The 20,987-nt window shown below is 46.9% G+C and overlaps 4 protein-coding genes across 8 annotated transcripts in view; 2 read left to right on the plus strand and 2 right to left on the minus strand.

Moving 5' to 3' along the window:
• LOC125957991 (calcium/calmodulin-dependent protein kinase type 1) overlaps positions 1-2,477 on the minus strand; it is a 6,132-nt gene extending 3,655 nt beyond the window's left edge. Inside the window, exon 1 of one of the 5 annotated variants that reach the window (XM_049691084.1) lies at positions 2,226-2,477. The gene's annotated coding sequence lies outside the window, so the exon portion shown is untranslated. The other 4 variants (XM_049691087.1, XM_049691085.1, XM_049691086.1 and 1 more) reach the window with 4 other exon arrangements.
• A 421-nt stretch (positions 2,478-2,898) lies between these two features.
• Positions 2,899-5,791, minus strand: LOC125957981 (uridine-cytidine kinase-like 1). Its single transcript, XM_049691074.1, has 6 exons — positions 5,650-5,791; positions 4,869-5,469; positions 4,475-4,798; positions 4,007-4,402; positions 3,863-3,944; positions 2,899-3,771 (listed from the first exon to the last, which is right to left on the minus strand). Exons 1-6 carry the CDS (start codon positions 5,697-5,699, stop codon positions 3,527-3,529), a joined length of 1,698 nt encoding a protein of 565 aa, XP_049547031.1. The 5' UTR covers positions 5,700-5,791; the 3' UTR covers positions 2,899-3,526.
• A 361-nt stretch (positions 5,792-6,152) lies between these two features.
• On the plus strand, positions 6,153-7,305 carry LOC125957998 (dynactin subunit 6). The gene is made up of 3 exons (XM_049691094.1): positions 6,153-6,325; positions 6,388-6,502; positions 6,572-7,305. Exons 2-3 carry the CDS (start codon positions 6,483-6,485, stop codon positions 7,131-7,133), a joined length of 582 nt encoding a protein of 193 aa, XP_049547051.1. The 5' UTR covers positions 6,153-6,325; positions 6,388-6,482; the 3' UTR covers positions 7,134-7,305.
• A 5,004-nt stretch (positions 7,306-12,309) lies between these two features.
• LOC125955570 (homeobox protein unplugged) lies at positions 12,310-17,514 on the plus strand. Its single transcript, XM_049686706.1, has 3 exons — positions 12,310-13,006; positions 16,688-16,920; positions 17,020-17,514. Exons 1-3 carry the CDS (start codon positions 12,310-12,312, stop codon positions 17,512-17,514), a joined length of 1,425 nt encoding a protein of 474 aa, XP_049542663.1.
• The last annotated feature ends 3,473 nt before the right edge of the window (positions 17,515-20,987 follow it).

The raw sequence follows: 20,987 nt of genomic DNA on the forward strand, positions 1-20,987 counted from the left end.
CTCGCGTTGCTACTAACGCAACCGTGCCACCCGAATTCCCAACTGGAACGAACTGGCGCAACACCGGTGCTGTTTGTGTGTCCTTTGGGGAATGGCTTTAGTGCTAATCGATTTAGTTTGTTGAAACTAAAGCCAGCGCTGCTAGCAACGGGGAGTAGTCGGCACAGTTAGCACGTGTTAACTACTTTTGAAAGTTGCATTACAAAGAATGTCAAGCCCCATGAGTGGCATGATTGACAGTGCGCATACTGGTGACTACAAACAAGACGGTAAGGCCGGGAATCAACGACTACTACCGTAATACTACCATAATCATCCCCTTTTTTTTCTCTCTCTCACTCTCACGCTTAAAGGAACAAAGTCTCGGTCTCTCGCGGATGAGATGGTTGATAACTAGCGTGGTGCGGCATGGCGCGGCTCGGGCACAGCGCGATGTTGCGACGGAGTAACTGAATGAATGCCAGAGCCCGTACGTGATCTGTTCGTCTAATAACTGAAAACAGCTTCCACCAGCAGCACCCGGTCCAAGGACAGCTCGACGAGCTCGTCGTGGGTCATCGCTTATCTGTGCTCACTGACGTCATCGATATTATGGTGGCACACACGTCACGGAGTGTCCCAAAATCCACGCCAGTAGGCGGTGGGGTAGCCTTCGACCAGCAGCTGCTGCAGCACAACCGCCAGCGACGGACCTATGGCGATACCGGTGCCGATTGGCGGCGACGTCAAGGAGAACACACTCCAAACACATCCCTAGCGAAACGGACGCTACTATAACTTTCAATTTACCATAAGGTCAAACACCCACCGCAACACTCCTCCCTGTATCCCCGCAAGTATACTTCCTATAGCGTAAAGGAACACGCGCTCTTCGAGTGGCGAACCCGTCGTCCACAAGCGGACCCCCATATCGCCGCGCGGGTCCGGTTCTGTTCTTCGTGACAGCAAAAAGATGATGGAAATGAGCAACGAGGGACTGCGGGCGGCGGAGGCGCTGTACTAGAAGCGAAGATAATCGATAATTTGTTTTTAAAATTCCGCATTTTTGCCATTTGCTACCGCTAGCTGGCTCGCTGGCTGGCTGGCTGGTTGGCTGGCTGGCTGGCTGGGTGTCTGGCGAGGGGTTTGTTCGACTCGGAAGGGCTTCTTCATGCGGAGAGAACATAGCGGACGACAACATTATTATGCTGAAACACTACTGGCACTAGACACACGGCTTCCAGCAAAGCAACCTTCCCACGTACGCACAAGCGCGCGCGCGTAGCAGCCAATCATTCCTTATTTCATCACCGTTTGGGGCCATTTATCTGCTTGCTGACCCGCACATTCTGGGTTCAACTTCTCGCATCGCTCGTCTTCGAGGCCAATCGAGGGGGGTCCCATAAACCGTTGCTTTCGGTCCGACAAGTGTCTGGATTGGTGGCGACCCAAAAAACGAAACCTACCAATCGCATTAGCCAGAGGAGACCGAATCCAGCGAAGATGACGATGTCGACGACGACGACGACGACGGAGACTGTTGCTTGCGCTGCTGGCTCCGCGGATTCAGCTTGGCAAAGCACAACAGTAGCAAGCACTACAAAGTAGTAACGACTCGTCGACTCGTTCCAGATAGATTGCGTAGCGAAAACAAAACCATCAGCACCTCCATTCCACCAGATCACAGACTCTTTGCATTGAACTCCAGCGAAGGGGAGCAGCGGGTGATAATCCAGTAGTGGAAAGGGGGGGGGGGAGTGCCACTTCGCGTGTTGATGCAGCTGGGCACCACCGTTGGCCTTTCTTTTTCACTTCAAACAATCGAGAATACTACCAATCGAAGCAAACCACCTGCCACTCCAATCGTGGTGGAAACGCTAGGATACATACGGGATTTTCACGGTCGACTGCGATTTTCCACCCCTTTTTCCCCAACCACTCTCGGCCGAATGTTGTCAAAGGTTAAAAGCAGGATTTTGGAGCTGCTGCTCGCTCGCTCGACTCGGACCCGCTCTCGAATCTTTGATCAATTCACCCGTTTTCTTCGTGGCCTCACTTTAAACTCCGCTCCGCGACCTCGCTGGTTTGTGCGTCCGAGATTGATCACACGGTGGCGACAGGGGAAGGAGAACAATTAAAAGCTGCTAGCGAGACTTGGGGACCTTGTTGCCACTGGAGTGGAATGTTCCGTCTTCGAAACAGGATTCCACGCTACTACCTAGGTGATGCTGATTCACACTACTCACTTAAGTATCTGGTACATCTCGAAGATCTCGCTGCTGTGCTGTTGGTTTCTGGACACTAGAGAGATTCGCTCACGGAGCTTCCTCTCGGTGGATGCTGCTGCGTTTTCCCTAATCACAGATCCGTGAGGCTATTAATTATGAATCGCGTTATCAGCAAAATCTTGGAAATGTTTTGAATATCACGCACGCAGAAACACCAAACTGCTGCGTGCGAAACTGCTCGAGATCGACCCAAGTCGAGCACTTTTTGTAAACTGCTCGTTATTGTCGAGCGGCTCTTCGCTTCTCGCTCTCTATTCTGGCGCGAGAGTGAGATAGACAATCGACCTTTGAACCCGGACGTATAGACAAATTTTCAAATTCATGCCCACGCAGCAGAAATCGAGGTCCGTTTATGCGGCTTGCTTCAGTGCTCCAACAAGTTTTCCGAATTTTCCGAAGTTTTTTGGAATCCCCGTTATAGATTATTGCCTTTTGTCTGCTTCTCGAATATGTCTGCTAATAAATAGAGGCAAGGGTTCAATAGCGAAATCGGGAACTGGAACAATACTAAATAAATGGGATCAAGTAGTGCGTACTGCTCTTGAACAAGTTGGAATTCGCTACCAAGAACAAACGCAAACGACACGTGTAGTGTTCAACTAAAACGTTTTTTAGCGTACCAGTGCCACTCGTACCGTACTCGACCAATGTTTCAGCTACTTTACAAACAGCGTTAATGGGTTTTGGTTCCAGAAATCTATTCAACATACTTTGCTAAATCTACACTAAAGTAACAAGTACAAAAGAAGAAGTCATTCTTATTTCGATTAACCTACTAGCACCTTTCCATCCTTAAGTGACGCATTGTGAAAAGAAAACGTTTTAACGGGAAGTAGTACAGTCCATTGTTTAATAGTTATAATATAGTTTTGCATTAACTAAAACTAAAACTAAACGAGAAAAAATTGGAAAAAATAAAATACTCTCCACGCTCTGTGTATTTGCCAACGATTGGACTAGCGAGGGATTAACTAATTGCGGATGTATAAAAAAATCTGACTACATAAAATGAAACCTCCTTAAACCAAGGGAAAAAGTGTAAAACTAAGAACCTAGTTAATGTACTAACTGCTGCAAGCGTTTTTACCCAACTTTCCTGCTGCAAAACCGGCCAAACCGTCGCGACAACGCCTGTGACTAAAAGGTTGGAGGGCGGGTAGGGGCGAAAGAACCATTTCTGAGGATGAGCGCTAGTGTTTATTTTGGGTATTTCCACAAAATCCGTTCCAACAAACGCAGGGCCACTTACTAGAGCGCCCTTACTCGTACAGCAAGCTCGAATCCGTTGGCTCCGTGCCAAAGTAACGGTCACCAAAGTTACCGATGCCGGGTATGACGTAGAATTTTTCATTAATTTCCGGATCGAGCGCCGAAGTTACGATCTGTACCTTCGGGAACGCGTACGCTATGGAGTGAACGCCGATTTCGGCCATTAGCAGCGAAACGAGAAGAATGTTCTCCTCTGGAACATCATGATCAAGCAACACACGGATGGCCATTATTGCTGTTAAGAGTGAGAGGGAGTGTGACAAACATTTGCTCCATTAATGATGGACCGGAATCAGCGATAGTGATAAAATGCGACCAAAGCATACCTGCTGCACCAGTTGCCACGGTTGCGTCCATCAACACCACACGATAATCCTTGATATCTTTTGGAAGCCGCAGGTAGTAAAGCTGAAGGGCAAAAGTATCATTAGCGACCAGAGCCTGCTATCTCGACCATCTCGACACCTTACCTCGGGCTCACCCGTAACCTGATTGGTTTGGATCAATATTTTGCCAATACGAATGTGCTTGCACACATCGCTGACTGCCTGTTCCATCGTTTCGCCGGCGCGCAAGATGGATACGCCACAAATCTTCTGACACGCCAACCGTTTGCCCTTGTACGGTACATTTTGGGGCGTTTCCACTTCCACATTCCGGAACGGCAGCAAACTCAGCGCGTACTCCAGTACCAGTCGGATCAAGCGCTTCGAGTAAAAGATAAACTCATCCCGCGGCGTGTTTGCGTTGCGTATGAACGTGTGCAGTCCCTTGACCTGAGGCGTTATTGGCAGCATTTTCAGTGAATCCGGTTTCGGTTGACCGATATATGAGTGCGCAAGTGCTTCGCGTAGTTTGAATCCCCGCTATTGGAAGAGAACAGCGAGAGTGTGTACTCGTGGGACTTTTTCGTCCACCCTGGCCTATTTTGGGCTTACCAACTGTAGCTGAGCGTGCACGTGCTGCACGATTAGCTGAATCGCGACAATGTTGCTGGATCCACGTGGCACAATGATGTCGGCGTGTGCCATCGTAGGCTCGATGTAACAACTGTATGCCGGTTTCACCAGCGTCACGTACTGCTTTAGTACACCTTCCAGATCGCGGCCACGCTGCTGTATGTCGCGCCTCAAGCGACGCGCCAGGCGTACGTCCGCATCGGTGTCGACGAATACTTTCATGTCCAGCATTTTCAGAATCTCCTGACTGTGGAAGGTGAGGATACCCTCGAAGATGATGACGTTGGCACCGTACATCGTTTTCTAAAAAGCATCAAACGGAGGACATTCCTTCAGTATTAATGGCGAGGTCCCGTTTCATCTAGCCGCCTACCGTGTGTGCGTCCCGGGAGTGCGTGACAAAGTTGTACACTGGCACTTCAACTTTTCTCCCTTCCTTCAATCGCTGAAGCACGTCCTTCATCAGCTCCAGATCGAACGCGTCCGGATGGTCAAAGTTGTATTCGTTCCGATTGGCCTGTTCGTGCTGCTTTTCGTTCAGCTTCTTGTAGAAGCAATCCATCGAGAGCTGCGTCACCCATGGTACGTTCAGGCTTTCGATGATCTTTTGGGCGACGGTGGTCTTGCCGGAGGCACTTCCACCGCAGATACCTATCACGAACGGTTCCACCTGCTGCCCGGCACAGTTGTACCAGGGGGGCCGGCCGGCTGTGTAGATTGTGCGGTTGTTCGACCGAATGATCGCTTCGTTCGGGTTTATGGTGCTCTGGTTCACCGAGGTTGTCCGCTGGCGACGTGGCTTCGGCGAACGGACCTGCGATCCGAACGAGTTCGATCGGTTCGTCTTCGAGGGTACGGTTGCCGGCGAAGCTGGACATCCTTCCGGTGGCACTTCCGCATCGATTCCACTGTCCATCGATCGCACTCCGTCGCCAAGATTCAGGTCCAGGTTCTCCTTCGGCTCGCTCGCATCGCTGCGAAAGACCACAAAGCGAACAAAGCGGGGTGCGCCAGCAGGAAGTAAAAGGTGTCAATTAGCAAATCACGGTTCAGCTGGCCAGGTCCACGACGAGAGAGCCACATTTTCCGGGTTTCCGGCATGCCGGAAGCCGTGGGCTGTTCACGATTGGGCCCCCACAGTCCCGTTATCTTACCTATCGGAGGAGGCGGAACTTGGTGGCGCATTCAGCTGATTGACCGACATATTTCACTTTTCACAATTAAAAAACTAAAAAACCAATTTCAATTGCAAGTTCTGTTTTTGCCTCGTGCCAGAAGTGTGTGTGTGTGTGTGTGTGTGTGGGAGCACGAGTTCTAAGTATTGGTGACCCCGATTATTGCCGGCGCTACGAGGTGATTAGGCGGTGCTACATGAAGTGTAGTCGTTTTTGCATTAGTTTGTAAATTTACGCGTAAATTTACGCTTTGTCTAGCACCGCCTAAACGCTGAATAAAAATGATAAAGCGCGCTTCACATTGAACTCAGTTTCAACGTGATCTTCATAAACATCAATCGTATTACAGTGATGATCGAAAAAATAGGAGCATTTTTCCCATAAAAATGCAAAATTTTCATAAAAATTCAAAATAAAGAAGTAAAAATGGCCTACGCTGCACTGTAGCATTGTTTATGTTCTCTTCTTCTTTTTCTTCGAACAGCTGTTGAATAAAAAAGTGGAAAATTTTAAGTTTCCTGAACAATTTTCGTGAATTTAATAGCTTAACTTGCAACTCTTGCCGTCGTTTCCGTTGGCTCCGGCAGCTAATCAACCCCAGACAAAAATCTGTGGCCGCGACCCGGGAGTCTCGAGAGGAAATCATCGGAAACCCGCAAGTTTTAAGGTAATTCTCTGGTTGATTCCGGTGCATTAACGATCGAATTCTCCTTCCAGCAATCATCACGGCAAGAACCGGATAGCCTTTTTAGCTTCCAAAGGGTCCTTCCCTTTCCCAGATTCCACCTAATCGGTCCACACCCGGAACAAGGATGAGCGCTGATAAAAATGAGTAAGTATAGAGACCACTAGCTATCTGAGTGTCACTGAAACTTCCATTTTGCTTTCGTCTTTACGCCAGCTTCAAAATCATGGCCCGCTCGATGGTGTGCGAGGACAGCAACTTGCAGGGCGACATCACCATCTCCAGCGGGTGTGTGATTCATCCGTCAGCGACTATCATCGCGGAATCGGGACCGATCGTCATCGGTGAGAACTGCATTTTGGAAGAGTACGCTACGCTGCGGTATCGCATACCGCAAGGGCATCCCCTGCTAGAAGGCGGTGAAACACCGGCAAAGCCGCTCATCATCGGACCTGAAAACGTATTCGAAGTAGGCTGTACCGTGGAGGCGCTTTCGATCGGAGAACGGAACGTATTCGAGAGCAAGAGCTACGTGTCTGCTGACGTCACCGTTGGCAACGGATGCGTAATCGGTGCCGGTTGCCGCCTGGTTGGCAAGCAGTCGCTGGATGATAAAATCGTCGTTTACGGACGTTCATGCATGCAACGGGAAACGCTCGATAAGCACAAATCCCAGATGATACAGCTCGACTACCTGAGGAAGATACTGCCAAACTATCATCATCTACGGAAGGTGAATTACGATCCGAAGAAGGAGCGGGCTGAAGTAGGAGCATAGGCCGCGGTTGGGGGTTTGCATACCATTTGCATATTTAAGTTTTTCGTTAACCATGAGGAGAACTCTCAGTTAATCCCAAGGTTTGTTTTGTCCTTAAATAGTAATAATCGACTAGCGTATAAGGGAAAAGCCGCATACTGATCGAAACTTTCCAATAAACTACTACCAACAAATCTAATAAATGTGTTTGATACTTCTATTATCCACCCCCATACCCCTTGTTCAGACTAATATATTGGCGATGCCGCGAAATGTACAGCAACCCTAGAATTATAGAGATAGATTTTTTTATGGTATTTCAATCGACTTCGAACCAGATCCCATTTTCTTAACGTTTGTTCTTGCACGACAATAAAAGGGCGGAAAATCAGAATTATCACTAAAAATTTGCTACGTTCATCAACGATAAGCAGCCCAACTGCTGTGTTGTTCTCTTGTTTATCAACCACAATGATCAGATGGCGGTAGCACGATAACCGCAACGAATAGGTTTGGCCAAAGGAAACGTAGGAAACGTAATCAAGACCACATAGTACATTGAGTCACAGTTTAGCCTAAAATAACAATGTTTTTATCTTCATGATCTAGACCAGCCGAAATCGTTATCAAATTGGAGCAGTGGTTGGCAAAAGTGATTCGATAACCACTACCAAAATCGTGGTCAAAGCTGCGCAGATTGTGAGAAAAAAAACCTCGAAAGAAGGTCAATACTGTGGAGTTTTCGGTATAAAGGTTTTCTGTCATAGTGGGTACGCCCCACCAAATGCCATAGTTGCTGGAAACTCGGCATCAGGTCAACCATATTACATCGGTCGCTCACTACATGAAAATGTACTCACTCCAGGACACATTGTCCCTCTAGACAGTTGCCTGTACATTCCATATGCTGGAAAAGCTGAAAAAATTTCACACTACACTGTCCTTTGTCAAAAATTAGATCAAGATCAAAATCAACAATGTCCTCCTCCACAGGTTATCAAAGAAAAGTGCCCTGACCCGCCGGTTGCCACAAGAAACACGTGTTCGCAGACGATGACGTCGGACATGACGACGTATGAAATACACAATATGAATTAACGAAGGCAAGACCCTTGATAATGATACCCTTGATTACGAAGCTAACCTAGAAATAAAAGCATTTAAAAATCAAAAGTGTTCCATTTTGAATTTTACTGAGCATTTCCTGCCATTACTAAAAAAGTAGCTTTTAGCAGTTCGCCTCCGTGAATTCTAAGATAGTAGTTTGTAGATAGAGATGTGTGTTAAATAGGAAGGCGCTTACTGCTATCCGTTGGCACATTCTAAAGGCCTTTTCTAGCTCTCTGCAACAAAAATCCCATTTATTTGCCTTCTCTATCTGAAATTGCAAGCCATGCATTGAATATCGGAAAGCTATTAACATCGTAGATCCATCCCACACGAATGGTAGCAACTGACCGTCTGTCTGCCGTATATACTGCGGAATGCATTCGAATATAGGGGCAGCAGTGGATGCGAGATACGATCAGAATCGGGGAAAATTGCCAAGTCAAATTCGCCAGATTCCCAAGAAATAGCCGCAATACCTGACGTGAAACCAGCCCGCCGATGTGAAGTGGCTGCATCAAACGAAGGCGCCCGACGCCATCGCCAGACGCCGCCTTGGCTACCGGCAAAAGAGTGTTCCTCCGGCTCAGTGGCCCCGGATAGCGGCTTGAATCGCTTGGTGGATCCCGTGCTCATCATCGCGGTCCCAGTAGACGGTGCGTCGCATTCTTACCGCGCCAGCTCGGTAATTAATATGCGCAGATGGCATCCAGCCGCGCAGCCCATCCATGCAAGCGTGCGGAGTGGCCAGTCCATCCAGTGGCCATTCGGGCTGGGCCGGTTACACATTGGATTGAGAATATTAATTTACACAAGAAAAGCACAGGAATGTAATGTAATAATGACAACCGCAACCGGTGGCCACACAAAGCCGAACAACGATGGCAAGTTAGTGAGTTATTAGCGTAGAGTTGCGGTGGATCATCGTAAACAGATTTATGATGTGTTTCCTTCGCCTTTAACGACTCACTTCCGCCTCGGGAATCGACGCCGATTGCGCGGCACAACATCAAAAGGCGATCGTTGCCTTTGCTGATGACGGCCATATGGTGGTTTTATAAGCAAATTTCGATTAGAAATTATTGATGGAACGTTGCGAGCGGATAATTGACTCGTAAAAACCTACAAATGAAACCGCAGTGCAGTGAAATTAACATTCTCCGTCGAAGAAGGCCTTATATACGCGTTGAAATTTGGCTTTTGGCCATCGCAAGTGCCAGCAATTCATTCACAAGGTTAACAAGCGCTGCCGTTGATGCTGTTGCTAGGGGGAACCGTGCAATCGCGAAACCGGCACCACAAAATGCCCTAGGTAATGAGGCGCACGCGGGTGATACTGGAAACGTGCGTTCTGGCGCGCGGTGATGCGTGACGACCATTTTCTCGCCCAACAGCGACGACACAGCTCGTTGGCGGTAATTAATGAGTGGAAAATTTAATTTTAATTTTCACACCATCACCGAACCCTCGAGCACGCCAGAAGCGGTGGAATCTTGGTAAGCAAGCTATCGGATGCTGGATGGACTGCACCGCTTGTCCTCGGCCTTGCACTGGCCAAGGAATGCATTTCGGTGTGCCGACACACCAACAAGCGCACATAAAAAACACAGACACACATGGATCCGGGAGTGTTGGTTTAATTTCACGCCAACTTACCGTGAGTCACGGCGACTGCACGGTACCGTGCATGTGGCATGTGGACGGCACACCACATGTTAGAGACAGCTTCGGTACGGCCGTATAAGCGGCTAGCCTGGAGTGAAACGAACTAGAAAAACTTAAAACAAAGTAACAGTATTTGGAGTAGCCTACTGCAGTAGCTTTCCCCAAACACACATGTGGAAAGGAGAGGATTCGCCAACGCTCTGTTTAAAAAAAAACATGTGAATGATTTACGAATTGTGGAGAAAGTAATTCGATTTTGAAAATAAAAGGAAAACCAAATTGGACATGCCGTGGTGTGCCGTGATGTTTGTTAATGGGATGGTAACAACATCGTTTACATTGACATCAACATACACAACAAATAGTCGCCTTTCCCCCCCTTTAACAACCCCAAAAGTCCGCTACATGGTGCTTAATTTTTAACAATACTACAGTAATTGAACATGTTGTCGTTTTATGCATGGTGGACAACAACCAGGGCAGACCGCCAGCGAGTGGTGTAACGGCTTGTTTCTGCCACTGGCTATCAATTATCGAGTGTTCGAGGACACTCGTTTGAAGGGCGTTTCCTTTTTTGTGCGCACCGTGTAATCAACGAATGTGGTTCGTGGTTGTGGTTTTCTATTCCATTTTCTGTGCCATGTTGCACGCTTCCCACTGTTTGTTTTCTCCAAACACAACTTGGTCTTTCCCGTGTGGGCTAGGGAGTGCAGTTCGGTGCTTGGTTAATCAATTAAAAGGACATAAACCTCACTTTGACCCCTTTTTCGGGGTGTTTATGCGTACCCGAGGCCAGGTTGCCGAAGGATGTCATTAATGCTTTGTCGGTATCGGTACATTGAGGCGATATGACATGTGTTTGTAAATTACATGTTTCCATGGGTTAGGTAAAAGTGGAAGTATAGGTCACCCTCTCGCTTGACTAGCATGCATCATCACATTGTTAACCACTATTCGTCAGGAGATGATCTAGCATCTACTTCATTTGCCGCCTTCAATCGCTTAAATCTCTAATTATCATTGACACTTTATTTGACTAATTAAGGCACCAAATGAATTGGCTTTACCGTCCTGCTGCGACCGCTGCTGACAGCTCATTAGTTCACGAGAATGAAGAGCACATGATAATGGGGTTACCATCGGAATGTTCTCGACGGAGAAAGTACCAATCGGTGCGGGTTTTCAAGACAACTGCAGCATCAGCGCAAGCGCATCGATGTCCTTGTATGTCGTTTGGGGCAAAAACCAACATAAACAGCGTCAACTAGCGCAGAACCAACGAGGAGGAGGACGGGATTACAACACATTATCCTTGGAAGATATTGGAGGATACTAACCGATTGTCCTGTGTTTTGTGCGAGTCACGAATTTACAATTTGATGAGATGTTAGGCCTCGAAATTAACGAAACCATTAACGAGAGAACTGACTGTTCTCCTGTTGTAATTACCGTATTACCGTAATTACAGTCTGCGCTAAGCACGACTTGCGATTTCAGTTGATTTTCAACAGTTCAGATTAATAGATTCCGGGAGATTTTCAATTGCAACTAGCACAAACTCAAAAACTTGCGTACAAAATCTACTATTCTTATAATATTTACAATTATATAAATATTGAAATTTACAAAACTTATTTAAAAATTGGGATGGGATTCCTGCAAACTTTTTGCTCAGTGTAGAAACAGCCTCATGAAGGGGTGGACTTCCGGAGGGGGATGGACCAATGAGGGCTCGAGACGCCATTTTTGTTTTTTCCACTTCTCACTTCGTGCATCTCACTGCTCACTATTCCGGGAGGCTCACTTTCTCATCGGCTCTCGTTTCGGGAACAGTAGCGACCCGAAGTGGACTTCGGGCCCAGTTCGGGTGCGTGACGTCACGCTCGTGCTTAAAAGGGCGTGGCCGCCGCCATTTTGCCTGGAAAACGTGGGATTTTTGAATTTTTCGGTTGCGAGTTTTGAATCTGCTCTCGCGTGGAGCACAACGTCGGGAACGTGTTTTCGGTGCGGTGCGGTGTTTAGTGTGCATTTTCGTGGTTTGGAGTGCAAGTGCTGTCCAGGAACGCTTTAATGCGTATCCCAAGTGTGAACGGTGATGGATAAACTGTCGCTCGCACCGGGAGGAGCGCAGGGGACGACCCGCAACCACCCGGAAGTGAAGTACACGCGCCCCCTTCCCAGTTCCTCGTTTTCGATCGAGAATCTTATCGCAGTGAAACGGTCCCGCAGAACGGAAAGTGTGGAGGATCGGACCGGGTCGGTGTCTCCCGTGATCGATCCGGTGGAGGATGATGAACGGCGATCGGTATCGCCCGAACCGGAAGTGTCTTCTCAGCATCATCAGCACCATCAGCATCAGCAACAGCAGCAGCAGCAGCAGTATTTAGCAGCAGCGGCTGCTGCAGCCGCCGGTTACAGTGCGGCCATGCTTTCGTTCAGCGGAACTTTCCCTCCACTCTATCACCCCTGGACGGTGGGACTTCCGGTGGGTTATTTGTCGCAGGCGGCCAACGAAAAGCTGTCGCTCCTGTTCCACCAGCACAGCGCGGTCACAGCGACCGATAAATCGTCCACACCAAGTGCCGATGGTCACCCTCATCAGCAGCAACAACCGGCCATCGGAGTGACCAGTAGTGGGGGCCGATCCGGGACCAGAAGTGGCGATAAATTTCCCACCACCGATGAGCTACTGTCGAAGGTGTACGCAGCAGCAGCAACAGCACACACAAACAACGGTGCAGGATACGGTCCGTACGGGTACGTTGGTCCCGGACCGGAACCACACCATCCGCTTACCGGAGTTGTGGCCGCCGATGGTGCTGCAGATTATTTACGATCGAATCCCGGCCAAATGGAGGCTCGTACTGCCGGTACCACGCAGCACCACCAGCAACCACCATTCATTACCAACAACAGCCGGACAGGTTCACCGCACCCGCGGTTAACCCCCGCGGCGCCACTTACGGATACGGATACACCGCGAGAGGATCACTTGGTGGGTGCGGAAGATGACTCCGTTGCACCGGGGGGTGCTGATGGGGCGGACAGTGCGGACGGATCGGCGTACAGTGACGACATCAGCCTCTCACTTTCACCGTCCGGTTGTGGTGGCAAAAATCCCGGTAAGTTCCCGGTTCCCTCGCCATCGCACCTACTACACGCCACGATTAATGACGCACTCGTGAGTCATCGGAAAACGGTACAACCTCGAGGGTACTCGACGGGGCTGGGGCTGAAGATTTGATCAATCGAGAAACGATTCGTCACGATTCAATTGGACACGGTGCGCAACGCGTTGCTTGTAACGGTGGCGTTTGAATCAAGGATGGTCGAACTCTTTTCCCATTTGTCCCACCGGTGATCAGGCGAACTCTTTTTAGGAAGACGTTGGTAAGAAGGTTCAACTGAGGATTTCGGTATTTCATAGGATCTCTTTGGTTGGATTTAAGTTATGTGGATGTAGATCATTAATTGGTCACAAAACATAACTCGGTGACTATACTCTTCTGGTTAATTTTCCACCGGATAAGATCATCCATTCCATTGGTTGCTTTATTGTTTGATTTTTGTACCACCTCCAGTGTTTTGTGCGTAATTTGTTTTTTTATTTCTTCTCATTTTTATATCCGGGAATATTGAAACATTCACCGGTTTTTGAATTTTTTTTTCATTATATCCAAGTGCACTATGATTTAGTTGATGTCTTGAAACCTTTGTTCTATTTTTTTGGAAGTGTAATTCGTGCAAAATAACAGACTTAAGGAGAAAATAGAACCTGTTACAAAGTGCTTACGAAGACAACAAACAGTTTTACAATCAGTCTCCAAAATCCGTAAGCCGAGTCTCCAAGTCTCCACATTTAATAACTCGAATATTATGCAAAAATGTCTTTGCTCAGAATAGCCTGGTTTAATTTTGTTACGAAGGCGAAAGATAATGTGACTGATTTGATTGATAGATGAGTCATCTAAATTATTGTAAATCTTTATGGCATTCCTAAATAGAACGTTATTGACGAAAGTTTAACGTCAAGGAAAGTAAAAGAATAATGATCGCCATTTGTCATGGATTGAAAAAATGTGCGACTTCATTTTTTTGTGATTGTGAAAGGTTTATTATTTAGGAAAATGTGTTAAAAAAGTCACCAACTTAATTTAAATACGTTAGCCCTCCCTTAACAAAACCGTGCATTTGTATAAACGGCAACGAATTCGAGGGTTATAAACCAATTCTCCCAAACCCCAACCACTATTACTTGGTAGAAGAATGAAACAACATTTACATTCCGCCTCGAAAGTGGATCTTTTCCAATCTTCAATACAATCCCTCCCGCTACTTCTTCAAACACAACTTGTGACAATGCAAATGAGCAATCTAGTTTGCATTAAGCGGAAGACCCTTTAACCGGGATTGCGCATCTCTGTCCTTCCACCTCCACCACAAAACGATTTGTTATGTTTTAGCACGATACAACGCCATCATGATCTAATCAGAACGCATACCCTTCGTACAGCGAGATGCTTTCCAATTCACACGGGACGACAAGGGGTAGCAGAGCATATTCTCAGCATATCCTCCAGCATCGGAGGGAGGCAATCGTGCCCCCGAATCCGAACCGCACTCCCTCCGCCGCCACCGGAAGGAGTGTGTTAATATTCACTTAAACGGATTATGAATAATTTACCGAAACGGAACGCAGCGCAGTTGGCCAGGGCTGAGGGTCGTGGCAGTGGCCGGGGCGGTGGCCGAAGAATTTGCCAGCCGTCACGTGACTTTGGCCGGATGATGACGTTGACACACACGCTGCCGGCGACGCAGATGACGACGACAACGACGACGTTATGATTTGATTATGTGACCGTTTGGACTGGCCTTCCACTTTCCCAAAAAAACCACTGCCAAATTGACTTTCATTGTAGGTGGTAATGGAAACTGGCGCACTTTTCACCCTCGACTCTGGTTTTTCCCTTGCTCACGGGTGGTTGTTTTTTTTGTTGCGCCGTTGCTGTGAGGGTGATGAGATTTTGCACCAATAACGACCACCACCACGTTTCGCATCTTCTCCCAAAAAAAAAGGGGAAGCTGAAGTCACGTGTTCGGAGGGTTGCAGTACCCAAGATGAGCTACAAATTGCTGGGATCACACTATTTGTCGAGTGCGAGGGTTATCGAATTAAATGGGCTGGAGATGCTGAACCGGGAGCTTACCGGTGCCGCGAACCGTGTGCGTGTTGATTTGTGGTGGTGCTGGAACACACCATCTTCGTTCGAATGAAGATTAATGGTTGAAATGTGGTGGCGAGTGAGACACTTTTGTACACCCCACGAGACATTTCAAAACGAGCACCTCGGATCATTTGTTTCAATCTTTGATTTCTGGTTTTAGATTCTGATCTGTTCGTTAAAGAGGAGGCGTTGTGAAGAGTGGAGTTACAGTGTTTCCGCTGGTTCAGTACCAGCTATTAAAGGATTTACATGTGGGTTGATTGTTTGAAGGTGGTTTTTGGATCTACTTCGAAGCTACATGTGGATCTACAAACTTATCCTGATTTGACCAGCTTCAAATTCTCTTTCCCATCAATTGGTATCAGAAACCGTCAATATAATTAGTTTTGACGCACCTATCAACATTTGTTGTTAATATTATCGCATAGATTAATTTTAAAATCAAAGGCGCGAGCAGCACAACAGGCACAGGATATCGTGAAAAAAAAGATTGGTGCTGTACGATTGTAGTCGTTTCTTTTAAGGGGGGGGGGAGGGGGGGGGGGGCTTCGGTATTTTATTTTAATTCTTCGAATTTACTTTTTACAATTTTTTATGAGTGCTTATCCTTTCAAGAGTATTGTGTGAAATGTTCGGATCAATCGAAGCCAAACTGACAAAGATATTGATTTTTGAAATCACGTTTCCCCAAAACTTCAATGTCGGTGCCCATCGTAGCATGAAAACTACTGGACCGATCGATTTGAAATTTTGAACACATAATCTGTTCATTATTTGCCAGGTAGTCCCGTCGAGTTTTTATAAAAATTGTTGATGCTTTTGTTTAAATATTTTTTTTTTTATTATGTAAAGTGTTGTTTTTCGAGGCAATATCGAAAAAAGTGGCACTTTTTCAACTTTAAAAATCTGTCAAAAATCGAAAAATGGGAAATTTCACATAAACTCGACGGGACTACCTGGATAAACTTATATTCTAACAAAAGAATAATCATTTGTATATTTCTGATGACCCAGCACGTGGCTACGATAGGCACCGCAGAGAGTACATTTTTGTAAACTTGCCTTTCTAGATTGGATGCCATGAACGTAGTTTTGATCAAATCTTCCCCAAAATAGAACCTAATATTCTTGAAAAGTTTTAGTTTAATATGACATTATTTTGAAAACATAAAGTTCGTCAAAAATAAGTCTTTTTTTGACCCGAAATAACCAAAGCCCCCCCCCTTTAGTCATTGATTACGATATTATCTTTTTACTATTTTTATTTATTTAGTTAAGACTATCCCGATCAAATTAAGTTATTAAAATGATGCTTCCGTACAAAACAATCTCTTTTGTGATGTATAAAAATTAAAGAGAATTAATGAAGTTTACTAATGAGGTGCCATACTGAAGCTAACACTAGATGATTTAAATTTAGGTCACTAATACTTTTATTTAAGGAAAATTGGAAGTGCATAGAATTGATTCTATAAAATCAATGTTCATAAATAAATGATTTTTTAAAGATATTTTCACTCCTTCGAACAAGCTACTAATTCTTATGTTATACCTTTTGACTTCAAACTCCTCTGGCAGATCTCGGTGATACGGATTCGGAAGGATGCTCCGACGACGATGGTACCGGGGACACCGGATCGAAGCGGCTCGGTTCGGGCAGCGGTAACGAGTCCTCAAAATCGCGCCGTCGCCGGACAGCCTTCACGTCGGAGCAGCTGCTCGAGCTGGAGCGCGAGTTTCACGCCAAAAAGTATCTCAGCCTTACCGAGCGCAGCCAGATAGCGACGAGTTTGAAGCTGAGCGAGGTGCAGGTGCGTCCCCGGGGCCCCCGGCCAAGGGCCCACAGATTCCTAAACTGTCCCGCGGAATAGCAACGGAATGATGTTAATGCTTTGCTTTTCCCTCCAAAGGTAAAAATCTGGTTCCAGAATCGACGTGCCAAGTGGAAACGGGTTAAGGCAGGACTCAACTCGCACGGTCTCGGTGGTCGCGGTGGAGGAGGTGGCACTGGATCGGGTGGTCCAGCCGGTAGTGGCGGTCAGACCGGTACCAAGATCGTCGTACCGATACCGGTGCACGTGAACCGATTCGCGATCCGGTCGCAGCACCAGCAGATGGAGAAAATGAACCTGATCGGACCGAAGGCGGAATTACGGAAGGCCGATCTGGGGCTTGAATCCGGCGGCTTTGAACGGTTCACCAGTGCAGCGAACCGAGTGCTGGCCTCGAAGCATCCACCGATAGCGCCACCATCGGCAGCCATTTCCGGTGAGGCTGGTATCTGCGGTGGATTTCTCGGTGTCGGACCGAGACCAGTCGGTCCACCGTGCTCTATCGGTGCGCAACCTCACAGTGCCTCGTTACCTGCCTCCTTACCGGTGGTTTCGACTCCAAAAACATTCTAATCCGTGCCCCTGCCCGTGAGTGAGTGTGTGTGTGTCTCGATTGCTCCAAATATGAACTCCCGGACTTAAGTTTGCTGTACGCAGTGAATTGTTTAATTCGAATCAGTTCAATTAGGAGTCAACCAGGAAGTGTCCTCCAGTGCCATGTGGTGTTTAATTGTGCCATCCGGATGTGCTGCTGGTTCTGCTATTAGCTGTGTGACTAATTGTGAGAATTGTGACTGTCCTGCTTGATTGTTGTTCCGCAGAGTGGTTTAAGCTAATTAACCAGACCAATCGACACAGTTTTGAGGTTGCGGCTAAGCTCTAGTAAAGCAAATTAGATCAGCTTCTCTTGGACCACTCTGTGCGCACGGTTCATCAACACTAGGATATGTTGATGCCTTTCTATCCCTTTTCGACCGATCGTTAAAATCTATGGTTGCAAATACTTCACCTAAACCCACTCAATGATCTTCGTTGGCAGTAAAATTGAGTGTATCAGAGACCACGACACTGGGCATTGAAATCTAAAGCAATTGAGACGCTCCCGGCCGAATATGTACTTCAAATCAACTTAATTAAATCTGTAAAAATGTGTAATGATGGCAATGGTTGAGCGCGGTTGAACTTCTCTAACATGCAGTCGCCGCAGTGTTGATCCGAACAACGCTCCGTTAATTAAACAGCGCCGACAGCTGTGTTGACAGTGAATCGAGTATATATATAATGTAACGAAAGATGATTTAACTTCATAAGTAAATGATAATAAAAAAAACAAACGACAATTCTACACGTTTTTTTGCGTCTAACTTCTCCATTGTTGTGTGTATTGTATGTAGGAAGAAATCCCTGTGAGAATCGACGCAACTTCCAGTTACTTCCCTCCGCATCCGCTTAGTGACAAATCCCTCCAAACAATCCTAACGACGCCATTAATGTAAACAAGCGTAGATCATCTCGAACCCATCTGGCCACGCGACAACATGGCGAGCACGGTGTGCATAGCATTACCGGTCGTCGTAGATCGGTGCCACACCTCACCGACAGCATAAACAGCATTCGCTCTGCCCCTGGACGAAACCGAGAATGCAGCTGGCATGATTGCTGGCTGGTTTCGTCGGCCAACGACGGACCAGGGAATTGCCTCAAACGCAATTCGGGGCGTAAACCAACTGTGATTTCTCTCCCGTGAATTCCAACTATCCCCGGAGCTGCTGCTGCTGCTGCCGCACCGAGTGATTACCATTAATTGTTTGGCGTGAATCCTGTTCTCGAGCTTTAGCAGCTAATGCTAAGCATGCAGGACGAAGGACGAAGGACAAAAATAACTCTCCAGCAGCAAACGATGGTGGCGAGAGACCGAGAATGAACCGACCGAGGCTGCCGACGTGGCACAAACCGATTAACGGGCGAGGCGAAAGTCAACAGATTCTAGTGGCGTGACGAAGTGGGCCAATTTCACGCACCAAATTGTTGTTAATGTAATGTGTGCTTCCCGTTCCGTTCGGTCGCCCTTCTTCTGGATCCATTCGGGTTCTCTCTGCATCCGTTCTTCGTTCGCCTCAGAGCCGTAGAAGAGCCTCCGGTAGCACGACCATTCATCCCATTCATCCAGGTGTCTCACGCCTTTTTCCTGTTTTCCGACCATTTGGCGGTAACGAGGTCCTGGGCCTACTAGGGACCCTTAGTGCAGGAGAATAGAGGGAATAGAGCAGCAGCAGCATCTCGGCATCAATCGGCAGCAAATGGTATGTTGTGCACGCCTCCGATCGGAGTGTCAAAAGCCGGAGTGTCGCGTTTGATGTGGCACCCCGGTACGCCACGGTACACCACGGTACGTGCCCCTACCTCAGGAGACACCGATTAGGAGGGATTTTGCGGGATTGATCTTCCGAAAAAAAAAAGACAACAAAACCTCGATAGCCCAGAGGGCCTTTCACTCTTCTCTTTCACCTTCGGCGGCGGCTCAAGTCAAGGAATTAAGCCAATATTGCTGACTTCACGATGCGGCAAACGCGAGGGGATGGTAAAAACGAAGGTAATTTGTCATCGTTCCCGTATGGCCGAGGGTCCTCATTGTTGCCGATGAGGATCACGCGTGAATCACCGGTAGGCGGCACCGTCAGACGGGATGTCAGGCGAGGCGCACCGATGAGTGACACTTGGCGCTGGCGCTGGTTGACGTCGCGTGTGAAATGCGACCGGACCTTCCCGACGATCGATCAATAATGCAACGTGCATTGTAACGTGGCACTTTCCTGGTGGGTTAGATTGACGTCGTTGGACAAGGGGGGGGAAAGAGTTGAGCGCAAACCGTTTGTGTCTATTTTGTTTTCGCCATCAACAGCAACTCCAAATTACGGGGATTATCGCTTTATTGGTTGCTTCAGAGGCGGTGATCGATCGGGATCGAGCGCGGTGATCAATAATTTAGACATTTTTTGGCTAAACATATTGATCCAGCTTAAAGGATAGGATTTCGCGATTGGATGACGGATAAAACGGCTGTAGAAAGTCGCCTGGGAGTTGATAAATCGCAACATAGATAATGGGTATTACGGCAATCGATCAAATAAACTGAAATCTGTATCGATTTAAAAGTGAAAGGATGATAAAAGGGCCAGAATTGCTTAATTAAAATAAAAATAGTGTAAAGCGATAGAAGAATTTTTGATTCAGTTTTGCAGTTTAATCAATTGAACATTGCAGGATATTTGTTGAGCTTGATTGATTTATGGCGATTTTTTATTTTACTGTATAGTAGGACGATCGTTAGTCTGTCCCTGTTCAATTTCTTACATCAACTGTTTGTATTACTTTTTCAAAAGAAACAGTTTATATTTGGGTAATATGTTACATTCAGTTTTTAAACGGGTTTTCCATTCAAATTATCTTTTAAATCTATTGTACTTCATTTGCAGTTCCTTTCTGTTGTCTCTCGTTAAGAAGCAATGTTTGAAATAATGAAAGATATTTCTCGAGATAAAAATGAAGAAATTATTAATTCCCTTATCTAAAAAGCATATACTCCATTTTCGTTATCATTATCTCATATACTAATCAGTTTGTTCCCGTAAAGAGTCTTGGCTTTAGGGCAACCATATACTTTGTGTTAAAACCACGTGGTGGGTCCAACACTCTTTGCTTTGAACTTTAGCATCTTTACTGGTCGGTAAATCTTAAAGCCACCCTCAATCACGCCTCAAAGGACACTCACGGCATGGTCTTTGATTTCTGCGGCAACGAAAGTAAGATCAAACTGCGTCACGTTCAACGGTACGAAACGAAGAGTTGTCAAAACCGTTGAAGCATTACAATCCTCGTTGTCGGTTGATGGTAGCACAAAAAATGGGAGAGCGGAATTGAAAATACATCCACAGCCTAGCCTAACGATCGAACATCATCCTCGGGGTGTTGCATGTGCCTGGACCACCACCATGGGCTTAATATGGCTAATTAAGTAACGGGTTTCCCTTTCATGTGCCGATACT

Source organism: Anopheles darlingi, chromosome 3 (genome assembly GCF_943734745.1).
Source record: "Anopheles darlingi chromosome 3, idAnoDarlMG_H_01, whole genome shotgun sequence".
NCBI classification, from domain to species: domain Eukaryota; kingdom Metazoa; phylum Arthropoda; class Insecta; order Diptera; family Culicidae; genus Anopheles; species Anopheles darlingi.

What these genes read in the sequence shown, in the direction of transcription:
- LOC125957981 (XM_049691074.1), bottom strand. Translation starts at nt 5,699, where the DNA reads ATGTCGGTCAATCAGCTGAATGCGCCACCAAGTTCCGCCTCCTCCGAT. An exon ending in ACTCCCGGGACGCACACACG is followed by an intron (nt 4,799 to 4,868) that starts GTAGGCGGCTAG and finishes GATGCTTTTTAG; the next exon opens with AAAACGATGTACGGTGCCAA. An exon ending in TGCACGCTCAGCTACAGTTG is followed by an intron (nt 4,403 to 4,474) that starts GTAAGCCCAAAA and finishes CTCTTCCAATAG; the next exon opens with CGGGGATTCAAACTACGCGA.
- LOC125957998 (XM_049691094.1), top strand. Translation starts at nt 6,483, where the DNA reads ATGAGCGCTGATAAAAATGA. An exon ending in ATGAGCGCTGATAAAAATGA is followed by an intron (nt 6,503 to 6,571) that starts GTAAGTATAGAG and finishes TCTTTACGCCAG; the next exon opens with CTTCAAAATCATGGCCCGCT.
- LOC125955570 (XM_049686706.1), top strand. Translation starts at nt 12,310, where the DNA reads ATGCTTTCGTTCAGCGGAACTTTCCCTCCACTCTATCACCCCTGGACG. An exon ending in TTGTGGTGGCAAAAATCCCG is followed by an intron (nt 13,007 to 16,687) that starts GTAAGTTCCCGG and finishes CTCCTCTGGCAG; the next exon opens with ATCTCGGTGATACGGATTCG. An exon ending in TGAAGCTGAGCGAGGTGCAG is followed by an intron (nt 16,921 to 17,019) that starts GTGCGTCCCCGG and finishes TTCCCTCCAAAG; the next exon opens with GTAAAAATCTGGTTCCAGAA.